The sequence below is a fragment of the Xyrauchen texanus genome, chromosome 3, assembly GCF_025860055.1.
Source record: "Xyrauchen texanus isolate HMW12.3.18 chromosome 3, RBS_HiC_50CHRs, whole genome shotgun sequence".
In the NCBI taxonomy this organism is placed as follows: Eukaryota; Metazoa; Chordata; class Actinopteri; order Cypriniformes; family Catostomidae; genus Xyrauchen; species Xyrauchen texanus.
The window spans coordinates 4,330,234-4,342,023 of record NC_068278.1 but is presented as its reverse complement, the minus strand read 5'-3'; the positions used below and the strand labels follow the sequence as shown (position 1 = coordinate 4,342,023).

Below are 11,790 nucleotides of genomic sequence, written 5' to 3'. Positions count from 1 at the left end.
ATTGATTTTATTACAGTGATAGTTGTGTGGTTTGTGCTGCCCTCTGTCTGTAGATCACATGAAATCACATTCATATATAAGTTACATTGATTTTATTACAGTGATAGTTGTGTGGTTTGTGCTGCCCTCTTTCTGTAGATCACATGAAATCACATTCATAAGTTACATTGATTTTATTACAGTGATAGTTGTGTGGTTTGTGCTGCCCTCTGTCTGTAGATCACATGAAGTCACATTCATGAACACAAACATGTCGCTCGTCTCTCACACGGGCGTTCATCGCGTCTGTTGAACTGAAGCTTGATACTCGTCGAGTTTGAAGAGAAAATCGGAGAAAGATGCCGCAGAAGATGCTGCACTGTGTCGTGGGGCAACTCGCCTATACCATGACGTGTCTGGTTCAGGTAAGCCGGTATTGTGTCGTGTGTAGCGTCGGGTGCTTGAACTCGAGCTCGGGGATTATCGCGGTATTTTGGCCCTGAATAACTACTGAAATAAAGACATAAAACTACCGTCATTTAAAGTGTGATAAAGGATTGCTATGATCAAGCTTTTAAATGGCTTTTTTCACGATTGGTGTTTCTGACAGTGTGTTTTAACATTCATATCGCTTATTGCCGGCTGAGAAGTGATGAAAAAATTCGATAAGTGAAACTAGTTTATCTATCTATCTATCTATCTATCTATCTATCTATCTATCTATCTATCTATCTATCTATATATATATACGGCAGTTGTGTGTGTGTGTGTGTGTGTGTGTGTGTGTGTGTGTGTGTGTGTGTGTGTGTGTGTGTGTGTGTGAGAGAGAGAGAGAGCGCGAGAGAGAGAGATAATGATAATGTGTGTGAGAAAGTGTCTGTGTCTTTCTGTAGGGCTTTACGATTTTGTTGGGTTTGCGGTAGTTCTCATTATGTTATTAAAGTTTATTGTCTATGATAAATTGCTAAATATACACTAAAAGTTTGGAATAATGTACAGATTTTGCTTTTTCGGAAGGAAGTTGGTACTTTAATTCACCAAAGTGGTATTCAACTATTCACAAAGTATAGTCAGAACATTACTGATGTAAAAAACATCATCACTATTTGAAAAAAGTAATTTATCAGATTTAGACAGCAGCATCAGTCCAACACCTTATCCTTGAGTAATCATGATAAATTGATCATTTGATACTAGAAAATCACTTTCCATTATATCAAACACAGTTGAAAGATATTTGATTCATTAAATGAAGCTGAACATTGTCTTTGTGTTTGTGTTGGCACAGTATGCAATAGACTGGCATGTGTTAAGGTCAATGTTAGGTCAAAAATGGCAAAAAAGAAAACTCTAGAAAACAAAAAACTGCAGATTTCATACAAAGGTGAACACTGCAGTCTTCAGAGACAAAGAACAACTGACTGTAACAAGAACAGAAAGAGATGTGGAAGATGTACAACTAAACAAGAGGATAAGAACATCAGAGTCTCTAGTTTGAGAAATAGACGCCTCACATGTCCTCCGCTGACAGCTTCATTGAATTCTACCCGCTCAACACCAGTTTCATGTACAACAGTAAAGAGAAGACTCAGGAGGTCTTATGGGAAGAATGTCAAAGAAAAAGACACTTTTGAAACAGAAAAACAAAAAGAAAAGGTTCGAGTGGGCAAAGAAACACAGACATTGGACAACAGATAATTGGAAAAGAGTGTTATGGATCTGAACCCCATTGAGCTTTTGTGGGATCAGTTAGACTGTAAGGTGTGTGAGAAGTGTCCGACAAGACAGTCACATCTATGTCAAGTGCTACAGGAAGTGTGGGGTGAAAGGTCAAGTGCTACAGGAAGTGTGGGGTGAAATATCACAGAGTATCTGCACAAACTGACTGCTAGAATAACAAGCATCTGCAAAGCTGTCATTGCTGCATGTGGAGGATTGTTTTGATGGGAACTCTTTGAAGTAATTTTAAGAAGTTCTGAACATGTTTTAGTAATTTTCACATTATTAATGTTCTGACTATACATTGTGATCAGCTGAACGCCACTTTGGTGAATAAAAGTACCAATTTCTTTCCATAAACACAAAATCTGTTCTAGGGTTGCAGCGGTATACACTGTGCTATGCGCGAATTATTTAAATTCTACACCATCACCTTTACAAATTTGTTTCACAATTTTACATGAGTAAAAGTAACTTGTTATATTTTGACAAAATGTTATAGTTTCATATGAAATAATCTAAAGGTAGAATCTATTAGAACAGTGGCAGTTGTAGTTAAAGTTTCAAGATGGGTTTCAGCTAGTATTTATTTTTCAAAAATACATTAATTTATTATTATTATTATTACTATTATTTAAGACTAGCTACACTGACCTATCCATGGTAATGAGGAGCTTCTCCTCCTATGTAATATGTATGTTCTGTTTGAATTATGTTTGAAATTAGGAAACAAATGGGATAATAATGGGCTCATATAAGTGAATATGCTCTTCATTTTTTAAAAGGGGTGAGAGAAAACTTCCTGTTGGTTTTGTTGTTGACATCAACACAAAAATAATGTCACATGATGCATGTCCTTGAGACCATGAATAAAACTATGCAACATAAAAGGAAATGCAACCCAGGATACAATAAATACAGGTTATGTTTAATCTATGGCAGGTCGTCACTTTATGTCCAATGTAAAATCTGTCCTGAAGCAAAACCAGTTGAGAAGCACTAAGTTAAAGGTACAGACAGGAGCCGTCTGCAGTATATGTTAACTGTTAATAATCATAGGATATTAATTCAGAAGCTCACACAGCTGATGTTATTTTTCATTTAGTAGTTCATTTAACATGCTTTAGTTATATAACATTTTATAGTTACATGCTATTTTTTATCATGCTTATAATTCATTTTATTATTATAATTCTGTTAGATTTCTTATTCTATTTATTTTATTCTAAAGGAAGACTTTTTTTACACATCCATTACATTTTTTTTTTCAATTTCAATTATAATAAAGCGCTTGTTCAACCCCAGAAGCGTACTACTGTGGTCACCAACAATTAGATTATCAAAATACGAGATATACATTTCAAAAAACAAGATATACATTCAAACAAAATCAATCAAACACAAACCCAACTAAACTACAAATCCCTCTCCACAGACATTACTGAGAACCATCCAAAAAGCCAATTAACCCCCCCACTTACGAACAAATCCCATTTCCCCAGCCTTCTAAAAACATCTCCTCAAACACGCCACCTCGCCCATATCCCCGCACCATTCCCTACAATTTAAGATGAGGGTACCCCAGCCAATTTCCATCCCCTGAGGATGATGTTTTTACCAATCATGACTCCGGTTAGGACCCAACTTTTTAAATAACTGTCCCCATTGTCCAGAGTCATCCCATCACCCAGCATACAGAGTCTTGGGCTAAATGAAAGTTCAGTGTTCAACACCTCACTCATAAAGTTCTGAACCTTCAACCAAAATTCTTGAATCTTTACACACCCGAAAATACATGTATTGTGTCCCCGTCTTCTGATTGGCACTGCCAGCAGATGGGTGTGTCTTTTATGACCCAACCTATTCAATCAAGAGGGGTCCTGTAGAACCGATGCAAAATCTTATATTGTATCAGACGAACCCTTGCATATCTAGATGCAGACTTGATGCTTTTTAGGATCCTAGCCCTCACTCCCTCTATGTAATATGTACTTTTGGGTTCATCCATATGCTTGAGACAACATTTAAATACATTTCCAAATTAAACACTTTGGACACTTTTGTCCAAACCAGGTGCAGATGTGAGTTAATGGGATGTGACTTAACTTCTGTTAGTTTTACAGAATGGCTTTGCAATGGTGAAATAAGGGCAAGAACTTCCTGTTTAATACAGAACCAGGGAGGGGCTCTCTCAGGTGGAAGCGACCAATGAGCCAAATGTCTGAGACCGAATACATAATAATAATAATAATAATAATAATAATAATTCTTGGGTAGATCAAGCCCACCTTTTATCAATCGGCCCATTTAATTTATTGAAATGTAATCTGGGCCGCTTAAAAGTCCAAAGGAAGGATTTCACTATGCTATCAATATGGTTGAAATAAGAGAGGGGGACATCTGCAGGGAGAGATTGTAGCAGGTAGTTAAATTTTGGAATGCAATTAATTTTAATAACATGAACCTTCCCAATCATAGATGAAAGTAAAGAAGCTCACCTGCCTACATCACTCGAAAACCTTTCTATTAAAGGGTCAAAATTAACGCTGACTAAATCAGACAAATTTGCTGGGAATAAAATACCCAAATACTTAATGTTTGGGCAACTGCAAGGTCCCCGGCTGGAAAGCCGTTACTGGCAGGATTCAGTCAGAGCCAAAGCTTTGGATTAGACCAATTAACTCTGCGGGGTACTGGAAACTATCGCAGCTACTTCAGGTGGATTAACTATATAAATCCATTTAAACATCCAAGTTAAGTGTAAATTACTGCCATCGACACTGGCGTGTGAACAGACAGCATTTCTGCGCATGTACAGTGAGGTGCGCGGGGCGCATGTGAGATGTGCGGCTGCGAGGCAATCGTGGGGACGAGAGTGGATGTGTCCGCAATCATTCACTCATTCACTATTTCCTATATAGTGAATGGCAGTTAGTGCACTATATCTCAGCAGTAAGTGAATGAAATGAGTGAATTCGGACGAGAGTGTCGGAGCTGTGGTGCTGGTGCAGACACGTCACATTTAAAAATACGTTGGCCTTATTTGTTATTCTTATTAAATAATATATTAATACAATAAATATTCATCCTGTTTGTCATTTTTAATATATACTGTGTGTTAATATTAAGAGTAAACACATTTGATCAAATAAAGAGTAAATTTTTAAATGTATCTGTATGTTTTGTCTCTCTATATGTATTATGTTATTTTAATCAAGGAATGATTTGCCAAAAAGTAGTTTACTACATTCAGCATGAAATAAAACATTGCAGGAGTTGAAGGAAGCAGTAAACTCCCAGCTCGTACATCTTCCCCGTTGTGGGCAATAATCCATCGTCGAGTGTACATCAAATGTACACTTGAAATTAGAGTGCATTGTGGGTAAGAATGAGTGAACGAGTGGCTCACTTAGAATTCAGACACTCCTACAAAATTTCGGACACTCTAAATGGTGCACTATATAGTGGATAGGGGCGGTTTCAGACACAGCGAGTGTTCCACGATTAGTTGGTGCCCTACGTAGGCTGCATACTCTGCATTTAGAGAGCGGTGGTAATGCTGTACAGAACTAATAATCTAAATACTTACGACACTGAAAACTGTAACTACACTGAAATAAGAATCCACACAGTTCTTTAAAAGCTATGAAAATGTCAAAAGTAGGCATTAATAAAGCATGATCTTGCTTTGGGCTATATTTCAGCATTATATGTAATGTCCTTGTATGATATTTTCATGTTTTCACTGTAATAATTACTAGAAACTTTTCCAAACTTCTCTTCCTATTGACAAATTCATCAAGATCTGACAAGAGGCCTTAAAGGGATAGTTCATCCCAAAATTAAAATTCTCATTATTTACTCACCCTCATGCAACCCAAGATGTGTATGTATTTCTTTCTTGTACTGAACTCAAATTAAGATTTTTAGAAGAATTTCTCAGCTCTGTAGGTCAATACAATGCAATTGAATGGGTGCCAACATTTTAAAGCTAAACAAACAAACAAATACAAGTCAGCATAAAAATAATCCATAAGACTCTAGTGGTTAAATCTGTATATTCAGAAGTGATATGATAGCTGTGGATGAGAAACGGAGAAACAGATCACTTCAACTTTCTTCTTGTGTTTTTGGTGATTCACATTTTTCTCTGCATATCGCCCCTTCTGTCTAGCAAAAAATAACAAATAATTCCCTGTTTCTTACCCACACCTATAATATCACTTCTGAAGACATGGATTAAACCACTGGACTCTTATGGATTACTTTTATACTGCCTTTATGTACTTTTTGAAGCATAAAAAATTTGGCCTACAGAACTAAAATGTTCTTCTACAAATCTTAATTTGTGTTCTGCAGAAGAATGAAAGTCAAACATATCTGGGATGGCATGAAGGTGAATAAATGATGAGAGAATTTTAATTTTTTGGAAGACTATCTCTTTAAAGTGATCGCTCAGCCATAATTTAATATTCTGCCATAAATTCTCTACCCTCATATTGTTCCAAACCAGTGTGTGGCTTTGTATTATGTGGAACACAAAATATGTTAGACAGAATGTTAGGGACTGACCGTCTCGCTCACCATTTTTCACAAAAAAAACATTCACTGAAAGTAAATAGTGACTCAGGCAAACATTTCTTCTCAGGAAGAAAGTCAGTCATATGGGTTTGGAACAACATGATGGTGAATGATGACATTATTAATAATAATAATTCTGTAGTACATGTTCAATGTGTATTATGTTATGGAATATAGGGGAGTAAATGTCTTTTATGTAATTTGTGAAAGTAACGAGTTACTCACTACTTGAGTACTCTTTTAATTGGATACTTTCTTCCTCAAGTAATTATTTATGTTAGTACTTTTACTTCTACTTGAGTAATTATGTTTTTGAAGTAATTTAACTTTTACTTGAGTACAGTTTTTGGCCACTCTACCCACCTCTGCCTGGGTTGCATTTCCTTTTATGTTGCATAGTTTTATTCATGGTTTTCAAGGACATGCATCATGTGACATTATTTTTGTGTTGATGTCAACAACAAAACCAACAGGAAGTTTTCTCTCACCCCTTTTAAAAAATGAAGAGCATATTCACTTATATGAGCCCATTATTATCCCATTTGTTTCCTAATTTCAAACATAATTCAAACAGAACATACATATTACATAGGAGGAGAAGCTCCTCATTACCATGGATAGGTCAGTGTAGCTAGTCTTAAATAATAGTAATAATAATAATAATAAATTAATGTATTTTTGAAAAATAAATACTAGCTGAAACCCATCTTGAAACTTTAACTACAACTGCCACTGTTCTAATAGATTCTACCTTTAGATTATTTCATATGAAACTATAACATTTTGTCAAAATATAACAAGTTACTTTTACTCATGTAAAATTGTGAAACAAATTTGTAAAGGTGATGGTGTGTTATTTTCCATTTTCTGCCGCATAGCACAGTGTTACTCTTTTCCTCCTCAGTGCTGTTTGGCATGTCAGGACTGCTACTGTTTGAGAGTTTTGACTGGACTTCCTCTGTAACGCTTTAAACTAGAAATGTCTCATTAGAATTGAAATTGGTCACATCAGTTTTGATTTCTGCACTCCGCAATATCGAGGGAAGCCCTGTTGTTGCACGTGTGCGCCAGAGAGGAGTAGATCATGATCGCAAGCTCGTTACACTCGTGCAAAAGAGCAGATGACAACCTTTAGCTGATAGTGAGATATCATTAAATCTGCCTCGGCAGTCCTAAATAGGCTATCACTTGGGCGGCCGCCGAAATATCTTCAATGGGAGAACCATGGCATTGTTCTTTCCCTGCTGTCCGCGACCCAGTCCGAATAGACCAGTTAAGAAACACTGCTTTAACTCACACACACACTCATGTCAGACCCCCTCGCCTCGCTTCTCTCTGACATTTTGTCCGCTGCGTGCGTGTGTGTGACGCAAGTTGATGAGTCTGACAAGGAGGAAAGAAGATGCGCACGCGCATGTGAGATTCTCCGTCCGGTTGCATTATTTTTTCAATACTGTAGACAAGCAAATGTACATGGTACGATAACCGTCAATTTTCATACCATGGTATACCGTGAAACCGGTATATCACTGCAAACTTTGTCCGTTTAAGAATCAGACTGATCTGGGCTTGTCATGTTGGGGGAAGCTTTCCATTCTTTAATGATTCCGTATAAACTTCTAAGAAAAGTGGAGTCAATTCTGTAGCATAAGATCAAAAAAAAATTCAGGCAAAGCTGTCTGACCCCTGAGCCTTGCATGTAGGTAAGACCTTAAGTACCTCCCAAGCCACGCCCACAGAGGATACTGAGGACCAGTTGGTACAGACCACATTACCCATTAATGCAACAGTCAAACCCTGAAATTCCCACTGAAAAAACAAACAGAAAAAAGAAAAATATGCACATTAACCCTGCGCATGACAGCGCCAACCATTTGAGGCATAAAATACTTCGCTGCGATCCTTGGTGTCTATTCTCAGTTTGGCCGGAATCATCAGTGCAAAAGCGATCTTCCATTGTTGCAAGCGTTTCTTACATTCCTTAAACCGATCGCGTTTCTCTCTTGTCGAAATCGCAAAATCTAGGAACAAGAATGTATTGTGATGCTTCCAAGAAATCTTTCCTTTGCTCCTCGCCTTGCGTAACACAAGAGCTTTATATGATGATCTCAGAAATTTGGCCAGAATTGATCGAGTCCTTGCTCCCTCAGCAGATCTTCGAGCCGGGACTTTGTGAGCTCGTTCAATTTCCAGCTTATGGACTGTTATGTCGAGCAGACTTGGGAAGATCTTGTCCAGAAATGTCACCATATCTCTGTCCTCTGCATGCTCAGGAATTCCAATAATCCATATATTATTCCTTCGATTCTTATTTTCGAGATCTTCCAGTTTTTACAAAATGAATTCCAAGTCTATTTTGGACACGGGTGGATTAGCGGATAATTGCCTTTCCAATGATTCTAGATAATCGATCGGTTTCTCAACATCTGCCACTCTTGTGACCAACTTTTCTCTTTTTGTTTTCATTGCTGTAATCGATCGGCATATTACAGCGAGGTCCTCGAAGTCAGCAACAACCTTCATCAGCATCACCTGTTGGACAGTTAATGCGGAATTTCTTCTCCTGACGTGGCTTCCAAATTGAGTCCCTGACTTGCAGGGCCGCCAGAGGTTTCAGCTTGAGCACGTAAGTGTCTTTTAATGTCTCATGAGTCTGAGAATTTTGACTTCTTTGCCATGTTTACCTCAAAGAGCAAATATGTACCTGGTATATCGAATCTCACCGGATTATTACATGAAAACAATAAAAAAAAATAGCAAAGTGCGCAGAGCTAGTCGCTCACACATCTGCTTCTCGTATGGCGTCACGTGACCCCCCTATCGTGATATTTTCTGACACTGTTATCATACCGTGAAAATCTCATACCGTTGAAACCCTAATTTATGCATTATTCCAAACTTTTGGCCACCAGTATAAATATTATTATTAGTAATAATATAATTATTAGCAGTATAAATAAAGCAAGAAACCTGACTGACCTGTCAAACAACCTCATATGCATTTAGTACAACTTTTGAATATATGTGTGTATATATATATATTGAATTATATATTTCAACAATACTTTTGTTCTCTGTTTGATTAGCTAATTTCAGCCTCATAATTTATGTGAATTTAACACAATAAAATCTGATGTAATTGAGTCCTATAGCTTAGAAAAATAGACATTTTCTTTCTACCAGTGTTGAAGTGTAGAGTTAAACTTCCTTCAGTCCTTCTTACTGATTTGTATTGAATGAATGTTTTCAGAAACAGCTGTACTTGAGAGCAAATATCTGTGTTGCTCATTGAATGCGTGTGTTTGTTTGGTAGGGAAAGGAGTTTTGTTTTGGTGTGAACAATGAACAGTACCGCTGTGAGATGGGCTACTGTTGTGGAGAGACCGAGTGCTGCACCTACTATTACGAGCTGTGGTGTAAGTGCATCTGCCACTGTTTCATGTGTTTCTCATAAACATACAATGCCTACCAAATATGAATAAAAAAGGGCAATCTCACAAAACCCATCAAGAACAAGTTCAGGTCTTATTTCACCCCAACAGCAAAATAAATAAATGACACTTGGCATAAAAGAAAATGAAGCCTATTTTTAGGAGCATTAAGATTTTTTGCAATGTCACAATATTTTCATAACAATTTAGCACCCCCCCCAACTGTCATTACCTTAATGCCAAAAGATATTTAAATGAAGTATTTATAATGGTAGCATTTTTTGTACTGCCTTTATTTTAAACTGATGTTCATTGTTAGATAGAATTACTGTATTGTGTACATGAATTTCCATAGATGATATATGTTCTGTGGTCACATGTCCACACTGAAAATCTGTCATTTACAATATAATTTAAATAATAATAAAAAAAGTTTTAGAATTTTGAAAAACATGCACATGTTATGACTAGGGATGTCGATTGTCATGAAAATGAATGGTCAATTTATTGTTAATATTATACGGCAAAACGTGGAGCATTTAATTTCAAATCATCTGTGCATGTAGCTTACTCTTTAAATAGAATTCAATATACTTAAGAAATGTGAGTATTGGTATTTTATACTGAATATACTCTCTATATATATATTCAGTTCATTGTATTTGAATACATTTAGATATTTTTAGGATGCATTTGTGATTTGTTTTATTTACTATTAATCTATTACTATTAATAATAGTTTTAATAGAATAAACAACATTGTGGATCATGATATATTTTGACCTTTTTTTTTTTTATTTAAGTCAAATAATAACACAGTATGGGTGGGCGATATGACAAATTCTCTATCACAGTATGAGTAATGTTATATCACGGTAATGGCATATATCATGTATTTTTTCTTATGGAAAACCAACAAAGGAGGGTTTATATATATATTCGGGTTGATTAGTCATTTGATCTCATTTAAAGGTGCATTATGTAAGATTCAGAAACACATGTTATTAATGACACCTGTGGCCGTTAAGTGAACTGCAGCAGCTATCTGTTGCTCATGCTCGTGCACACACTCCATACAGACGCAAAGAGACTGAACGTGAAACTTCATGCCGACAGATGAGGGAGCATAATTAAAATGACACAGTTATGATTTTTTTTACTACAAACTTTGAGACGGTATATTATATTTGACTCTCCAGTGCTGGAACAGGGTTCAAACAAAGTGTGGATATACATCTGACTATACGAGACTGTAGTTTGAAGTGATCACTTTTCTTTGCATGATGCACTAGACTGTACATTATTAATATGTTGACACAATTCAGTATTGATGTGATTCAATCACAACTGTCACTTTGCTATATCGATGCACTATTGTTTTATAATAATAGATTGTATATATTTTCTGTATAACCAAGTTACGTTACAGTAATGAATGGGTCTTTTTGCATAATCTTGAACATTGTCTTGAATTCATTTCACGTGTTATTGTAGTTTACCTTGCTGAATAATCACGGCTTTCAGGAGCACGCATAAACGTCACATCCTTTGGATTTTCCCGGCAAAAGCGACCCGCTCCCGTCGCATGAAAATCAGTCTACAGGCTTTAAGAGGCAAACAAGGAAGTCTGGGAAGGGCTCATTTTTAAGTTGCTTAACAAGCCGTTCACACATTGGCAAAAAAGTGTGAATATTACATGAAAAATTTTACATACTGCAAGTTTAAGGTAGCATGAGATCACATTAAACTCAAATGATGACGTGTGAGAGCAGCACTGCAGTTCACCCTTGACTGAGAGATTGAAAGTGCACTGACTGATGCGCACACTCTGTCATGGGACGCTCATCCCTCGAGCGCACACGCTTAATGCAGCTAGATTATAACATGATGACTTACGACTTATTGAATCATAATATATGTGTCACTGTGTGTTTCTTATCGTGAAGAACATTGGCAATACGCAGCTTTATTATTAAGAGAGAGATTGTCTTTTTGTGAGTTAAAGATGGATTGAAGTGAACAGAAAGGTGAGAGAGTCTTCACATCATTATACACCGCAACAAAATGATTTGATTTAGTC

General features: G+C 36.6%; 1 protein-coding gene across 2 annotated transcripts in view; it reads left to right on the top strand.

Annotated features, from left to right (window-relative positions):
- Window positions 1-229: 229 nt before the first annotated feature.
- The window catches only part of wbp1 (WW domain binding protein 1), a 39,015-nt gene continuing 27,454 nt past the window's right edge, over window positions 230-11,790 (top strand). Inside the window, exons 1-3 of one of the 2 annotated variants that reach the window (XM_052096421.1) lie at window positions 279-404; window positions 8,772-8,905; window positions 9,593-9,695. In XM_052096421.1, the coding sequence (XP_051952381.1) occupies window positions 9,641-9,695 (55 nt within the window). In that variant the 5' untranslated portion in view covers window positions 279-404; window positions 8,772-8,905; window positions 9,593-9,640. Of the gene's footprint in view, window positions 405-8,771; window positions 8,906-9,592; window positions 9,696-11,790 lie in introns of both variants that reach the window. The other variant, XM_052096412.1, reaches the window with a different exon arrangement.